Below are 18294 nucleotides of genomic sequence, written 5' to 3' on the forward strand. Positions count from 1 at the left end.
CGAGATCTATGAGAAGTCTATGAAAGTATTTCGAAGGAATTTTTACAAGTCTTCAATCTTCGTATTAATAACAAACTAGTGGAGCAATTTCACACAAAATAATTGAATATCAATTCAATACAAATTAAATTAGACTTCATAATGTCAAAGCGTAAAACCTCACTAATTACCTGGTTTCAGACTAGGGAATTTTCTACACTATACCTTGAATACACATCAGAACCAACTTAGGACAATTCCAATCCGAGATCTTTTTCTCCAGGGTCAACAGTGAAAACCACACTTATCGAGAGAAATCGTACATAGCGGTTCAGAAAAAGGTCACATACGAAAAAGATGTTGCAAGTTTTGTATCAAACTCACGTCTTTTCCACTTTTATTACAAGGATTTAGATCCGAAAAATGTACGCTGATCCCATAGCCTACACTGTGGCTATCGTTAGATGTGTCTCGGTTCTAAGAAGATGCGCATTTTATGCCAAAAAATCAAGATGGCGGAGGCTGCGCGGCCTTTTATCGGACTTCTTTTAGTTTTGAAACGCCTATATAGCTATTAAATTAAAGATCTTAACGAGATATTCCATGACGACGAGATGATACATTTAGCATTCCTCCATCAGCATTATTGTTTTTTTTTTCGGTTTTTTACGCAGTCGATTTTTTGCAGTTGCTTTTTTTATTATAAGTTACTTGATTTCAATACAGGTCAGCCATTTTTTTTGAAACATTACACGTTGTGACTAATTAAAGAACCGTGTTCATAAAAGTTATATCACAATATCTCATTTTATTAGGAAATTATCGATACTACTCGTCGATTTACAATCTCGATTTATCAAAATTTTTTCAAGGATTTTTTTCTAGTATCAAATTAAATTCGAATCCAGATATGAATATCTATTACCCTTTAGCAGAAACCAGAGGTTTCAAACGTCTGCTTCGCTCGCTAATCAGAGTTTTTTTGGAAAACTTTTAAGTAACCACTCTTTGGGTAAATAACCAGTGCTGTTTATTTTATTTTATGATACCAAGTTACGGGACGAACAAGTCGTGCTGGTGGTAACGCCTATTCATAACATTCTGCGCCTGTCGCCCTGAGATATAAGTTGACAAGTCCCATGTGCCATGGTAATTTTTCCAACATCTTTACCCTTCAAAATCGGAACACAGTAATGCTCGCATTACTGCTTGGCGACAGAAATAGATAAGGCAGTACTTCTCTGGACGAACTCTTTCGCAAGGAGCTTACTGCTAATAAACGTTTTGAAAATATAGATTCAACACTATGTCAATACATTTTTTTTCACTTGCCTATCGTACTTATTCATATTACTATACAAATCGAACACTTTGTTGTACAACAGTCCCATTAATATCCCATTCTTAAGCAAAAAATAAGATTAAAATTGCATATACTCACGAGATGTTCGCCAGAAAGCACCTCCAGCAGCGAAATGAGGTTGAGTCCATCGCGCAGGTCTTCGAACAGATCGTTCACGTGCCGGTTGACCTGTACATTTAATGGTCTAAATTAGTTTATATATAACAATTATTTAAACTAGTATTGTCTATTCAACTTCTCTAGAAATTAAATAGGTGATAAAAAATAGTGAAATAATCTTTCTTCAAGAACCGGATCTCGAGGTGCAGACCCAAGATGCTGCCAAAGACTGTACTGTGGATCGTCTAAGGGATTTACCACGATAACTAACACGAAATCGGCTTGAGCCAGAAAAATTTTAACGTCCAGATAATAAGAGCTAAAAAGACGTTGCACGATTCGCTTACTCTCGCACCGTTGACGCAGAAACGCAGGACGTACTTTTCGCTCTTACAACATGGATGTGTAGTTTTTTCTCATCGGTTTAGAGAGATGCCAAACGATGCGTTGTTTCGACGTTGCGACGCAATGCATCGTTTTGCAATGGTGACGCTGCGTTGTATTAAATAAAAATTAGAAGTACATGCCATATACACGGGGCCAGGAGACGAAGCAGGGAGGATTTTTGCATTGCGTAAGTGAGCGGCGGCGTTACGTTGAAACGACGCAACGTAACGCATTGGCAGCGCCCGTGTGGTATCATTCTAAGTTGTCTACGGTAGCGCGCCGTTTCAAAGTACCGTGTGATATGTCGTTGTGATTTATATTTAGTAGTACAACGCAACGCAGTTTGTGGCATCGCTCTCAATGCGATTTCGTGTCGATAAGTGTAATGAGACCGCGTCTACATTGGTTGCCATGTCCCTATTAGATTTTTTGTCTCTCTATCCACAGAAATGTCCGGAGGCCTTGAAAATTCTTTTCTTTTGGTTGGTGCTAACCACTGTTGCATTGGTTTATGCTATTCTGTTATTACTGGTGCTCGATAGCCACAAAGTAAACGAGACTAGTGTTTGATTAACATCGAAAACAAAATCATCGATAACAGCCAATTTTAATTTGTTGAAAGCGGCACTAAAGCTGAGAAAAATGAATCGATGAAAATCAAAATAATATGGAATTTAATCGATACATATGAGAAAAATACAAACTGAACAACCATGCAGAAGATATTAAAATAAATAAGTCAATACACTGTACCTACGTACAAATAAAGAACTAAAAATAAAAGAAACCCGTGAAAAACTGCTTCATCTGTTGTTAACTAAGCCACACAATACTTTTAAACACCAACGACAATAAATTATTTCGGCATTACAGCCCGCTAACTATACCGAATATGTATATGTTACGGAAAGAGTATAAGTAGTAGTTAGAAACTACCGACACATATTATCTCTCTCCGTCAGATCACATATCTACACAGCCAAGCAATTGTGTCAGGAGCACATAGCACGTCGAAGACACAAACGAAAACTAACCTGTTGTGGAGGGCAACAAGGTTGATTGTTGACCACTTCGCAGACATGTAGCCGAGTGTACGTCTGTCCGAGCAGCGTGGACAAATTGAGAAACACCTGAGAATCCCGTGATAACAATTTGACAGTATATTTGACAATATATTTTACAAAAAAAACTGTCAACAGGCTGGCAAGTTACAGGCTTACCGCTTAACAGAGTCGGCTCCTGAGGTAGCTGCGCGGTGCGGGGGGAGTGACAGTTTACGTGACAGTTATATCGTGCTGCACACGGGACAATTTCAACAAGATTTTTCTAACGATATTCAATAGCAAGTTGATTGGAAAAACTGCCTACCAAATTAGTCAATTGTTGTTATATAAAAGGATAATAAAAATTCATAGATAATTGAAATGAATAGACAAGCCATTTGGCACTTTTTAACCGACTTCAAAAAAGGAGGAAGTTCTCAATTTGACTGCGTAGCGCGATAACATTTGTGAACCGATTTTGATGATTCTTTTTTTGTTGTAAGGAGGGTAACCTCAGTAGTGGTCCCATTTAAATTTGAATGAAATATTCCACCTCTAAAGGTGGCAAAGTAGGAGAAGAATGACTTTTGAGGTCGATTTTTTTAGTACTCTGTAGTGGGATATTTCAATCAACTTTTTAATAAATATCGTTAGAAAAATTTTGTTGGAATTATCCCGTGTGCAGCGCGATATAACTGTTACGTATTCTGTCACTCCTCCCGCACTGCGCAGCTACCTCAGGAACCGACTCAGTTAAGCGATAGGCCTGTAGGTTTGACCCTTAATATTAAAGCATCTTCAAATTAAGAAACGCCGCAGCCGCGCGTCTGTAGCGCTTTAGTAATTTATAGTTCACTCACAGACCGTGGGGTTGCAACTGCGCTTCTAAATATTGTATGAAAATTAGTGGTAGTGCGACTGCAGCGCTTCCCAACGCAACTTTAACATTTGACGACTATAGAGGCTTTTATACTGACACTCGTCATTGCGCGATACAGCAATTGTGCACGATTGAGCGCGCGTGTAAAGATGTTGGAAGGAAAAGATTGCGCGATTGCACTCACCAGTCGCGCGTACAATCGTTCGTTCCAAAGTTGCCTTTTACACGGACGCTCTTCCGAGAACGTTAGCTTAAAAAACTTCAAACAGGTGATGGCGCCCGATTGCGCGTGCAGGCTTTTCCGCGCGCAATCCTGTACGCTTCTGATCATAGAGGGTAGAGTGAGTGTGTAAAAGGGGTCAATGGTTTTGTGTCAGTAGACAATTCTTGTGTATTGAAAGAACATGACGAGGGTTCAAAGTATAGCCGTGCGTACAATGAACAGATAATGAATTGTCAAAACGAATATAATAAAGCTTTTAATTTTTCGCGATTGTTACACATAGGAAATGAAACCATTTTTAACCGACTTCAAAACAAGGAGAAGGTGAATTAGACTGTATTTTTTTGTGTATGTTACTTCGAAATTTGTGAACCGATTTCAATGATTCAGGTACCTACCTCAGTAGTGGTACTATTCAAATTTGAAGAAAATATTCCATCTCTAAGGGCGTTAAATTAGGGGTTGAATCCGGTTAACTGTATTTCACCCACATTCCATTAATTGATTTCGATAAAACTTGGCAAATAGATGTAATTCCACAAAAGTTTGAGGTTGGTTCGTGTATTATACAAGAACACAAATAATTGCTTTGTTTCAAAAAATATATACGCCATTTACACTCGAAAATATATTTTCATATCTAGGTACTACATAAAGATTGTTGTACAATTTTGCATATGTATACAGGGCTATTTTTAAACTACTAAAAACCTTGCAGGACCATATTACTAACATCATAAATAACAATTTTTGTTCCATGACTTTTTATAACCGTGCTTTTTATGTGTACCAAAATTAAAGTTTCAAGTTTTTGTTATACTATCTGACAATTTTTAACTGTATTTGACAGTATAGTATTAAGGTTAAACGTACAAGCGACGACTCCCACTTTCTTTTGTAGCCCATTTAGAGTGATCTATTTGATATAATTATCAATGCAAAGATCGAACACTTCGAAAAGATTCCTTCGATCTGGCCGCATTCGAACCGACGTCTTCTAGCAAACCGTGCCAGATGCTATGCCAACTAAGCCACGGGACGACTTTTTAGCCGTAGCGCCATCTATGAGAAATGCGCTACTGCTAAAAAGTCGTTGAAAAACCAAATACAAAGATACGACAATAAGCGCATAGAAAAATTCGTGAGGTCCACTGGTTCGGTCCGTGTCTTAGTTGGCATTGCGTCTGCCACGGTTTGCTAGAAGACGTAGTGGAGTAATTTCACAAAGAAATAATTGAATAGCTATTCAATAAAAATTTGATCTACTTGATAAGTATTTTTATATTTCAGATAAAAGTATAATCCGATGAATTATTGAAAGTCATAGAACAACGTTGTTGTTTATGATGTTAGTAATATGGACTAGTGAGGTTGGTAGAGTTTTACAAATTTAAAACGGATTTACACGTGTCGTGTCGTGACGCGTCAGAACGGTATCCGTTTCATGCACACAACACAAGCCGTCACGTCAGATTGCGACACTCTAATATAAATCTAACCATATTAAATGTATGAAACCGATATCGTTGTGATGCGTCACGACACGTCAGACAAATGCAAATCCAACTTCACCTTTATATACAAATGGTGTCTTGTTTTTGCAATAAAATTAAGCCAGAAGTCTAGTATCTAATTCAAAACAAAAAACGATCGAACGAAACTTCAAGATCTCAAAATGATAAATGAAAGTAACTAAACGACGAGATGTGTTCGCTCAAAAAAAAACAAAAAAATTGAAAAAAAAAACCATGCAGTATCAACACGATGAATAACCATCGAAAAACTACTTAGACAAAAGAATATCAACGAATTAGATTATACTTGTATACTACAGACTGGTGGTGGACTTATGTCGCAGTTACGCAGTGTTGCCAGATGGTTACATTTCTATAAAGTAATCAGAGATGGCGGAAATGAAACGAAATTAATAAAATTACTGGTTATAGCTTCATTTTTCTAGAGCGGACAATTTTTGTTTTTAGGATTTAGGCGTAGGTATACACATCTTCTACAGTTACAAATTTTAATAAAATAAAAACGAATTTGTAAAATGTAACTTTTGCAGCCAAAATGTAACTTTTCTGGTAACGAAATGTAATTTTCGACTCAAGGGCCCTGGCAACACTGATAATACAACAAAATGAATGAAAACAAACGTTGAATTTTAAAACAGATTAATGCTTTTCACAATGTCTGTTTTAACTAATGCAAAGTATACATTAAGGCAAGGTTTCTTAACATTTGTCTAGTCATGGACCCCTCTCAAAAATTCAAAGAGCTCACGGATCCTTTCCAAAAAGATGAAGAAGAAGAAAGGCTCGCGAGTTGCGTCACTCGCTCGCTGCAATACGTTAGGTAAACTCGCCATAGACCTCCGGCGTTCATTACAAGGACCCCTTAGCATGGACCACAAGTTAAAAAACCCTGCCTTAAAGAAATTGCATTAACAGCATATATCTAATTACCGTGATATTTATAGAACTGATCTATTAGTGATCATAGCCAATGGATAAACCACAAATAGTAACAACAACATAACCTAAAATCTTTCGAAACCAATGACAGTGTATAATACAAACCTTCAGGTACTTCCAGTGCTGCGTCGATCCAAAGACAAGCGTAGAAAAGTAAAAAATACGCATGATTTTTAATACAAATGGTTTAAAAAATATGGTGTACATACACGTAAGGTAAAGTAATAAATAGTTGTGGTCGTACAAATTAAAACACTGGTAAATCGTAGGTTTTCATTAGTGTCGGGTCATGGAAAAATGACCATTTTGAAAAAAATCATATCTCTAAGGGCTTTTAGCTACACAATTTATAATTCACCATCTTCCATTTTCCAATTTTTGGGGAATTTTTCCGGAAAAATATCCACTATATGAAATTTTTCGGAAAATTACCCAACAGTAGGTGTCACCGAGCAAGGAGCTTCTTGAACATGTATCGATTTTACTGGAAAAATTTGGAAGAACTTTTGTTTATTGTAAGAACAAGTGCGCATTTGACCTTGATCTCACCTGACGAATACTGATGATGAAGTCGACGATGGATTATGCACACCTATATAATTAATACCCATTCACTCTCGTCTTGAAAGGCTCAAGTTACAGAGTTCAGCTAACAAATCTGCGGTCAGGGAATTCCACTCCAATACCATAAGCCATACATATACATGTGGAAGCATAGCGCTTCGTGCGGGTCTTGTGTCACAACATAGGGGTGACTTTAGTGGAGATGAGAAAAATTTTGAGTAGCTTTTTGGCTTTTTAGGTAGTAGGTAGTATTATTATATAAATAAAAAAATTATAAAAATTTGTACGACCACAGTTTGTTGATAAACAATATTAACAGTTGTCACAATTTGCTTCGGATTTCACTACGCAAAAATAAATTCCTTTTTTATAATATTAAAACTGCCAAACAATGGATACTTGATTTGAAAATCGTAATATCCATGATCGGTTTTACCAGCGTTGGAATTTTTTATTACGATACCAAGTAACGCGACGCATAAGTCGTGTGACTGGTGGTAAGCGACACGCCTGTCCATAGCAGTTGCTGTGCCACTAAGAGCTCTCTTAAGAGAATCGGAAAGATCTACTGGGTACTGCCACTGCGCCTATCACCGTCAAAACACAAGTTGACAAGTCTTGTGTGCCTTGACTCTTGTTTGTCAACCGTGACCATGGGACCTGTAAAGGGCCCGAAACGTCGGTTTGTTTGAAAAAACAAATATACGCGATTTAAATCCGGAAAAATAGTTTCATTCCTATAAGTAAGATTATGCTTAGTACGTTTCATAAAAAAGTTATTATAATTATTACTAAATCAAAATGTAGAAACAATATCGTGGTTAATTTCCATTTATATCGAGTTTAATTTAGGCCTTTCAGGATTGCTACACATTGGAATGAAAGAATTTTTGCAGATTTAAATCGCGTATATTTGTTTTTGCAAACAAACCAGTTTCGAAGCTTTACTAGTCCCATGGTCATGCCTGATTGCGATGGTAAGATCAACCAGTTATGGTTAATATTAATGCAAACCACTCTATTTTTATTCATATTACGCATATTTAGTATTCTACATATAAAATTGTTTCGTTTACTTACGATCAATAAACAATCTTTATTCCAAGAAAGCATAAACTCTTACCACCAAATGTTACACATGAATCCGAAATAAATATTCCTTTACAGTAAACAAGAATGGACATTCTTTATGTATTAATCATGTGCAATGACTCATATGCAATTTTTGGTGTCGACCTCACACTGATGCATACAAAATAACTCTCAAGTTATTGTGAAAGAACTGACAAATGACTGTGAAGTAACTTTAAACAATTTTTGTGGCATGTAATGGAAACAGATTAAAGTAAATATAAAGGCTGCGAAGAAAATAATGGTTCCAAGGCCTGACAGCTACTTTGCCCAACATATCTTAATATACAAAGGGATAATGCTGCCAAACTTTAGGTTGCGTTTTCACCAGATATGTGCGAGGTAGCTAGGCGGTGTGCGAGGAAAAAATACACCAGTAGGATTACTTCATTTCCCTAACCTCGCTTAGCGCAGCTCTGGTGGAAAAGGGCAAGCGGATCCTCTACCCGTGCCCAGCAGTATAAATGGGTTGATGTTGATTGAATTCACTCAAAGGAACAGACCAGAATCAATATTGGTCCCCTCATCCAGCGCCCACAAAGAAAACCTATGGACAACTGAGTTCGTCAAATTAAGTTGTTATACTCCGTTCAACCATTTATTTAACTTTTGACATATGCATGCCACCGAAGTTCCGTAATTATTGACATACAACTATAGCCAAGAAATGCACTCTTTTATTTTGTAATTTTAGTAAAGCGCCGTGCTCTTTCTTTGACGAAAATTATTCAAGTTGATATATTTTGGTGCCTGTCTAATAAATTATAACGAAATGAAATAAATTATAAACAATTATAATAAATTTTTATTAATTAAATTTTTATTATTTTTTGCGAAATTACTCCACTAGTTTGTTATAATTATTAATACAAAGATCGAACACTCAGAAAAAATTCCTTCGATCCGGTCGGATTCGAACCGACGTCTTCTTGCATACCATGCCAGACGCTACACCAACTAAGCCACGGAACGAACCAACGGACCTCACGAATTTTTCTATGTGCTTGCGTCGTGTCTTTGTACTTGGTCTTTCAACGACTTTTTAGTCGTAGCGCCATCTATGAGAAATCTTTGACAGATTTATCACCCAGTTAGTACCTTTACAGCTACCAGTCCTGGCGAGAGATGTCGCTATTCACTGTATTAATTAAATTTTTATTGAATTAACATTCAATTATTTTTTGTGAAATGACTCCACTAGTTTGTTATAATTATTAATACAAAGATCGAACACTGAGAATTTTTTTTTATTGTTTAATATAATGATACATCGGATTCTTCTCCGGAACCATCACTTGAATCCTCATTAACGTTCATTATTAATTCTTGATACACAAATTATCGAACGCAACATTACGATCCTAATCAGACAATATATTTTATTCAACCCACTCACATTCACGATTCAAACTTCTTCATAAATAAAATCGATTGTTATAAAAAAATCGAATCGGAAACGCGTTAGGACGTCACTAATTGATTAGAATTCGGGCAGTCAAAAGTTAAATAAATGATTGAAATGGTTGGACGGAGTATAATAGGCTTTATTCCTGTTTCGTATTCTGGATTCCAACATATTACACTGCGACATTTTAACCAATTCCTTGTACGCTACGTAAGAGGAATAATAATTGTACTAAATTCCTTGTGGAATTTGTAAGGAATTTCAGTACCTATTCCCTGATTTACTTTTGGCTCCGCACTTGTATCTACACTGTTTTCCACGAACTAAAGTGCGGCTGACAAATTGTCAAATAACCCTTGTAAATAGCAAAAATAGAGCACAAAATTCTCTTATAAAAACAATTTAAATCAGTTAACGTATTCGACTTACCGAAACTTACCTTAACGATGCGTAGCTGAAATATCATTAAACAATTTCAATATTCTAAAACTGGGTTATGGTTTTCTATGATATTCAAAAAATTCTGTTACCCGCGTTTTAGTTAGTGGATGGCAGTAGATACTTTCTGACGCGAAATGAGTTTGCGACACTGCAAGTACTACAGATTGAAAAAAGTCACTAATGGCTAATGGCGCGTACTTTATTACGCTCACCTCAGCGTACAGTGGTAATGCACAAAAAAATTAAATTTTCAAGTAGCTCAGGAGTTTGATTTTGTGTAAAAAAGTAAAAAAATGTAAATATTTTAAAAAGAATAGAAATTTAATAGAAAAAAATTAGAACAGGCATTAGCAAACCAGTCAGGAACCCTGCCTTATAAAACTTTTGGTTTATGGGGTATTGGTGTACCAGCGCTGGCCAAATGAAAATCTGTCCCGTCAGACAACAAATTATGGTTCTGAATCTACTAAAAAACTAATTATGAAAACACCAGAAGTAGTCCAAAGGTAACTTTCATATTTAACTTTATCGATGTCAAAATTTCAAAAGGAAAGATCTAGATTAGCAATTCTTTATAATCTTACCACCGAATTAAAGAAATCAATACCTCTTAAATATTATGTAGGTGGTGATTGACCCATAAATTCGTGGGCGAACCACAGCCACAAATGGCCACAAAAGCGTTCTCTGGCTGTAAATTATTTAAACACCCACTTTTGGCATTACATCATGTTTTTCTGGACTTCTTATAATGTAGGACGGCTGATTGCAAGGGCTTTTTTGGACAACCACTTTTAGAAACATAGATGATTGGTTCTCCGATTTGGGTGTGTGACAAATGGAAGTGACAGAATACGAAAAATTATTGCCAATGCTAAATAAATGGTATCGCAGAACACTCAGGCGCATTGAGGAAGGAAACCGCCGATTAAATGTGCATAAAAATACAACAAAATGACGACGTGACTATAAGTCCGTCGACAGCTAACCGTCTCACTGGTTGGAAGCGGTCGCCGCGCAACCTTACAGGTAGTCTAGTTTGATTTGTAGAAGCAGTGGCGTGCCAAGCTAGATTCCGATTTCGACAAGATACTTTTTTAGGAAGGATATTTTGTAGTTGTCCGCTGATGGCCTTGACTGAGCCACCGAATAAGAGCGAGCTGATGGCTTTTAATAGTCTAAAAGTTTAAGTAGCACTTGAGTACCCACTGGCCAAGGCTTAGGGCCCTACTGGACACTTCCGCCGGAAGGGCGTGTTGTGGAAGTGAATCGAAAGCGAAGTACACGCTGAACTGGTGGCTCTTCCTCCATTCATTAGTTACCTCCGTCTTCGTGGTGGGGGCGGTCATTATGTGGATATCATACCCGTAGTAAAGGGTCAAGAGCACGTCAAGCGTGATACTTAAGATTTAAATCTACTCTATGCCGCTTACGATAAGAACGGTCCAAAGTACAAAGTGTCAAGCTTAACGTGCTCTTGACTATACTTCAGCAGTCTTATATTAACTATAGGAACAATTCGATTGCGATTTCAGACTACAAGAAATGCCGTCTATTCGTGGCGCTTAGAACTAAATATGTTACGTGAAATCGGTTTTGCGATTGTCAAAAGATGCGAACAGTAAGAGTGTTGCCGCACTTATTAACGTGGATTTTGCTTGACCAGGTCAGAAAAAGTTTCGGAACGTCTTCTTCGCTGTTATTCACATAAAGATTTTTCTGACTGACTTATTGCAGTTCTGTGTCAATACGTGACTTTCTCCTATGTAGGTGTTTATATTGTCATTCTCCCAATTAACTATCGTTTTTAGTATTATGCGAATTTTTCAAAACAACATTTTCGTAGCAGTAGAGCTTCTTGTGAAAGAGTTCGTCCAATGAAGTACTGACACCATACCTATTCCTGCCGCAAGCGGTTATGTGAGCTATACTGCGTTCCGATTATTAAAGGGAAGGGATCAAACTACAAGCATATGAGACTTAACCCCCCATGTCAGTTAAATTTAAAAAGCTTTGAACCTCTGAATAGACTCTACCAATGAGTTATATAAAAAAGGCAGACATGCCGTGATTAGAGGAGAATGCTTGCTTTTAAAAGCTGAGTAAGATTGTGCATCTGACTCATAGCTATTATGATGAAAATGCTAGATCCGGCAATGGGAAGTTAGAAGGGATACGAAATGTACATACTACATAGTATTAAAAAAAAATTAAAAAGTCAATTCATCGAAATGAAACTGGAATTACAATTGACCATTTGGAATTACAATTTGGCCACTGAGTTATTTCAAAAGTATCTAATGTCCATGTTTGATAGTTTGGTAGTTCCTCCTTTGCAATCGTGCCTTCAAACGATGGGATATGAGGTCCGGATTCGACTCCAACTGGGAAATAAACAGAAACTGTTTGTGTCAAATTCAAATTACCTTAATTTCATAAGTAAGCAAATTACATTTGAAATCGTCATACTGATTAAACTGTACTGTTCATTCGTAAGGCAGATTTGCCTGGGTTGTGCCTCGAATCCGTGGTCCTATGAGGACCGCACAGAAAATTCCCTAGTTTGAGACACGACAATGGCACTATGGAATATTAAAGAAATACATCTTGAGCATTTATTTTGATCTGAAAGTCTTCTAAAAACAACCGTTAACCCATTAAATCTGTTAAAATAAAAACTTCTACATGTTGCGACATCACGAAACACATAACAAACTTGTATCAAGCACGACATTGATCTTCTTTAATGTGATTTTAATCTCGCATTCCCTTAAAAACTGTAACGAGTGAGATTAGAAACAGACAGATATATATATATCCATTTCCTCTATTTTTATGTCATTACTAAGCTTCTAAGAGTTGACAGTGTCATCGTTAAAACTTGACGTCCTATTGTTGGCCACGAGATTCCTATTAGGGGACCGTTTAAGTTATAATCTCCCACTCTCTAGTCCAATACAGTGTGAAAGAAAGGTCAGGCTCAATTAACAGACAAGATCCATCTTAAGCCGGCCATATACAGTCGGAATACCGTTTCGAAATTCCGTTTCGGAATATCCATTCTGTATATATGTAAAAACTTCTTCATCACTATATAACCCATAATTTTCATTCATCAATCTAAAATAAATAAAAGACTATAAAAACTGAAAACTATTTAGCCAAAGTAAATACCAATAAACCTAAATTAAAAATATTACTCAAAAATATAACCTAATTTTTACTTAATACAATATTAAATTATATATTAGTTCCGTTATAATTCGGTTTTCAGTGTAATGATAATTCGAACAAAAGTTATTTCGGAAAAAAGAAATTGTACTTTGTGATAGGTTACCCTTAAAACGTATATCTCTTTCATATCTTAAGACGTATCTTCAAAAAGCGATATCACCCAGCTCGCATTCCTTCGAGGTGACATATTTGTGACTAAGCGCAAGTTAACAAAACATTGAGCCACGAGGTATGCGCGACAACATCCTTTGTTATTTATTAGTAACTTGATAGTTTAAGTTAACTGGTCTTAGTTTAGAACTTGGTGGTATTTAGTTCAATAATAAGTGTTGTACGTTTGTAAATATGCGGCAGGTGCCAGTTTAAATTGCGCACAATACGACTTTAATAAAAGGATCTCAATTCGACTGTGTTTTTTTGTGAGTATGTTATGCGGTTATTCCGATATATGTGAACAGATTTGGATGATTCTTTTATTGTTGGATAGGGGGCAAATGGAGGTATCTCAATTGTTGCTCCCATTCAAACTTGAAGAAAATACTCCACCTGTGTAAGGGTACCAAATTTTGAGATTAATCCGATTTCGTGCACTTTTCGGTAACCGAACGCAATAAAACTTAGCTATAGATATATAGATGTAATTCCACTGCAAATAATGTAACTGTATGTACTTTTGAGGTGGATTTTTTAATAAACATATTCTTTTTTAATTCGTTTTCTTTCTCTTTCTGAACTGAAACTTTCTACAACAAAATTGTGATTTTTTACAAATTTCTCCTTCGCATCTCCTCTCTCCGTGGAAATCCGTCAATGTTATGTGAATATTTATGTTCTTGCATAATTAGTCGACACTTTTTCTAAAATACATAAATTGAACCAATAGTGACATTGAACCAAAACCCTCTTTCTAACAAAAAAGAATTATCGAAATCGGTTTACAAATGCCGGTGTAATCGCGTTACATACACACATAAAATACAGTCGAATTGAAAACCTACTCCTTTCGTTTGAAGTCGGTTAATAAAAAAATATCAGGATATCATCGCAAGACACGTGACGTCATTGTGACGTGATGCGACTACTTCAAATAAATTATTTTCGCACAATTCAAAAATCGAGATCTGTTTGACAGTTCGTCTGACATTACTTCTCTTTTGCGTGTGGTATTTTATTTACTCTATGGTCAAAGCCGCCACGCTACGTTTATCGATTTCAATGTTAAGTAAGCTCCTTATCAAACAATGTCATCATTTAAAGATACTATCAAAAAACGCAACAAGGAACTTCTGTTCCGATGACTCAACATACAAACACTCCTTGTAAAGAAAGTCATGTGCAAAGACGTGTATTGTAAGGAGATATTTCTGAAACGGTCTTTGTATGGAACGTGTATGAAGTGTATGGTTTGTACAAAGATGTTTGTTATAAAAATTTTGAGATCAAAAGGTTATACGGTATGATGAGATTGATAAGAAAATTGAATGGACGGAGTCACGGCTTTTAATTACTGCATTTTAAACTTAAATGCGATGAAAATAGAATACAGTTTTTACATTGTAAAATACTACATACAAGGAGGTGATTTTTTATTAATGAATGACAACACTACGGGCTCCATTTTTGAAATGTGACAGAAAGAATTCACATACGAGAAAATTATTAATTTTCGAAAGTGATAACATTCGAATCCGGAACCAGTGTTGACGATGCATTCGGCGGGAATATTTTTAATTAATTGACATTTCTTTTTTTGTATTTCGAATGTCTCACATCAAATGTCTAATACACGATCGCTTACGCAAGGTCAAATTTTAAGGAAACAAAATAATTAAAGAACATTGCTTCAATTACCATTCGAATTATATTTAATTAGCTTTACGAATGTGGTACAAAAAACAAAGTGAACAATCACGTATCTTGAATATGACGCGGAACAGAGAGAATAAAATTCAAACTGACCAATCACGCGGAATTAATTACAACGATATAGCAATTACCCACGAATGCACTATGAACTACAATAAAATTAAATCATTGTTTCGGCTAACGATCGTGACGTCTTGACAAGAGACATTGCAATCAAATATAATAAGCTCGTGTAGTGAATATGTCGTGAGGTAATCGTAAAACTGTATGAATGGTGCATGGTGATTAGTAGGGGTGGGCCGAATATTCCTTTTGTATTCGGGATTCGGTAAAAATGACAAACTTTCTGCTAAACATACTTTTACTAATAATCAAATCATTTACTTTACGTAGCTTATAGTCTACGAAATAGTATACAAAGATTTTTTTTTTCATGTCTATTCTTTACATTATTTGACGTCATAGGCAGCCTAACTGTATACACTGTGGGCGCTGGATGCGCGGAGGTTCGATTGCCTGTAGGACGAATTTGGGAAATGAACTTTTCTAAATTGGCTCCTGTCTGGGTGTTCTGGGAAATGCCCCAGAATTCCGTTGCTCTGGTAGTCATAGTACAGGAAATTTCCCAGTTTGAGACCAAGCAATTGGTGTACTTGTCTAGTACATTATTAAAGGAATAAAAGTGGATAAATAAATATTAATCACAACGAATTGATGCTTACTAAAATTTAATTTAATAATCTTAATAAAATGTATAAAAGGGTTTACCTATAAGATGCGTCTCAACAAATCAATCGATCAATGTCCGGAGGGGAGAGGAAACAAAGATAACTAAATACAAATAAGTAAGGATGCAGTTATAGAAAGGATCGCATATTTCATTAGGTCTAATTTTCGCATCGACTTTACAAGTTCAGTATGAAAAGTGGCTAATTATTTGACCGAATCGGTTGGGTACACTTTTTAACGAACATTGGCCGACTACTATTCGTTAAATCCCGATTCGTCATCACTAGTAATTACGACGTGACCCGTGGTTACGCTTCGTGATAAATGTTCGTTTGATATTATAGTTAATATTGTATTTGTGTCAATTGCCTGACTACCAATTGAATCTTGACTGGTGGTAGTTCTCTGTTAGGACAGAACCCATCTGAATAGGTATGATACCTTGGTATCTTTTTCTTCCGAAAATCGGCATGGCTAATTTCCAGATTAAGAGCATTACGACCTTCCAGTTTTGAAGAGACTTATTAACTTATCGTCGGGTATAATGCAATTACGCGTAACGGCCAAACCAAATTAACTTGATTTACTGGAATCTATTGTTATCAGTCCGTAAATAACATAAATTAACGCTTACTGTGCAAAAGGTAGCAGTAGAGCTCCTTGTGAAAGAGTCCGTCTGTTGTTAATTTACGTCTCAGGGTGCAATGGTAGTGCCGCTCAGATCTTTGCAATTTAAAGCTCTGAGTGGCACTGTAACTGTTATGGACAGGCGTGTAGCTTACCATCACGCGTACGACTTGTTCGCCCCGTCACTTGATGTAATAAAAAATTAAAGTTGTAGCCATTGAAATAACAAAATAATAACGTTCAAACCTACTACTGTAAAATTTGATCACGGGGGGATACGTGCTTTTTACCAATGTTACTTTCGCGCCTTTGTACTATCCCCGACGTTATGTCTCAGAGTGACAGACGTAGAGGTAATGCCGTTTAGATCCTTGCAATTTTAAAGCTCTTAAGTGGCGTAGGAACTGTTACGGCGTGTCGCTCGCCACGGGGCGCAAGATTTGGTCGTCCAGTCAATTAGTATCACAGAAGAATCGATATTTTAAAAACTTATTTTTTTACTTCAATGTACTTTTCAGTATTCACTGCTGTCACAATTTCAGCAAATTGTGACAGCTTTTTTGAAATGAATAAATAAACAATAATTAACTGAACTTACCTTTTTTAGGTGTTTGTTAACCCATTTCGTAAACGTCTTCTTCTGTATTGCATCTCGTTCATCTGAAAATATAAAACAAAGAAATATAAATTAAAATAATACGACAACAGACGTATCTAAGAAAAAAAGTGACGAATTGGAAAGTGATATTTGTAAAAAATAGAAGAAATAAATTAAAAAAAAACGCACAATCAAGAACGCGTTTGATAATTAGATACACAACAACTTTTGTTCCTTCATAATTCATCATTTTACTTTAGTACAAAATTAAAAATATTTAAACGTATCGCTTTAAATGATGAAACTCTGTGCGATAACAAAATACCAGTCCACTGCAATACGCATGAACGAGACTGGGGGTCGTCGGGGTGGACGCTTGCGCGTTTGAACTTAACAAATAAAGATAGTCTAAAAGTGTCAGACAGGGCGCAAATACTTAAAAAAATATTTTTGGTAATCTCATTGTCTTGTAAAAAATCACAGAACAAAAGTTTTTGTTTATGATGTTAGTAACATAGTCCTGCGAGCTTGTTAGTGTTTTACATTACCCATCGAGCATATAACCAGAAATAGAGACGAAATGTCATTTGTTTGAAAACTATTCTGCCAAATCATTACAGCGCTCCGATTGGCCAGCTTGAATTCGAAACAATTGACGGGTGTCGTCAATCGTTTCACTTCATATCGGCCAGTCTAACTTGAGCTTTGCTATAACTGCCTCGGTGGCCGAACGGTTACCATGCCGGACTGCCACGCAGAGGTCCCAGGTTCGATTCCCTGGCCGGGAGAAATATTTGTATGGCCTACATTTATTTCTCTTGAGTTTGGGTGTAATTTGTGGTTGTCTAATTGTGTGTCCATGGCACCCGCGACACAGGGTTTCCCCTAGTGCGGGGCTATGTTGAGTGTGTACGTTATTATTATTATCAATAAACGAAAATTGCAAAATTACATATTTCATATTTAATTGCCGATGAAATGTGATTCCGTTTGTTTTGTAATTAGATGTTTTGCTGTATATCCTACACCAAAGAATGGAACAGCTCCCCATAGTTAGAGATATTATCTTTATTATAATAAATACAGAATATTTTTGGAATATACGGAGACGTACGTCACACACAGATCACATGTGTGTACACACAGGTTAGTTATAGGCGCTGTACTATTTCAGCTTTCTAATTTGTGATTTCAGCGCAAACGAGAGTTGATATTTAAAAGTGATATAAGGCCCATTCGCCTGATGAGTTG

General features: G+C 36.3%; 1 protein-coding gene across 1 annotated transcript in view; it reads right to left on the bottom strand.

Moving 5' to 3' along the window:
• Nucleotides 1-18294, bottom strand: part of LOC113239736 (plectin-like) — a 303113-nt gene that overhangs the window by 86974 nt on the left and 197845 nt on the right. Inside the window, exons 2-3 of the mRNA XM_026476833.1 lie at nucleotides 17044-17105; nucleotides 1421-1510 (exon numbers count right to left, since the gene is read on the bottom strand). Of these exons, the coding sequence (XP_026332618.1) occupies nucleotides 1421-1510; nucleotides 17044-17105 (152 nt within the window). The remainder of the gene's footprint in view (nucleotides 1-1420; nucleotides 1511-17043; nucleotides 17106-18294) is intronic.

The sequence above is a fragment of the Hyposmocoma kahamanoa genome, unplaced genomic scaffold, assembly GCF_003589595.1.
Source record: "Hyposmocoma kahamanoa isolate Upper Pololo Valley unplaced genomic scaffold, ASM358959v1 116, whole genome shotgun sequence".
Classification (NCBI taxonomy): Eukaryota; Metazoa; Arthropoda; class Insecta; order Lepidoptera; family Cosmopterigidae; genus Hyposmocoma; species Hyposmocoma kahamanoa.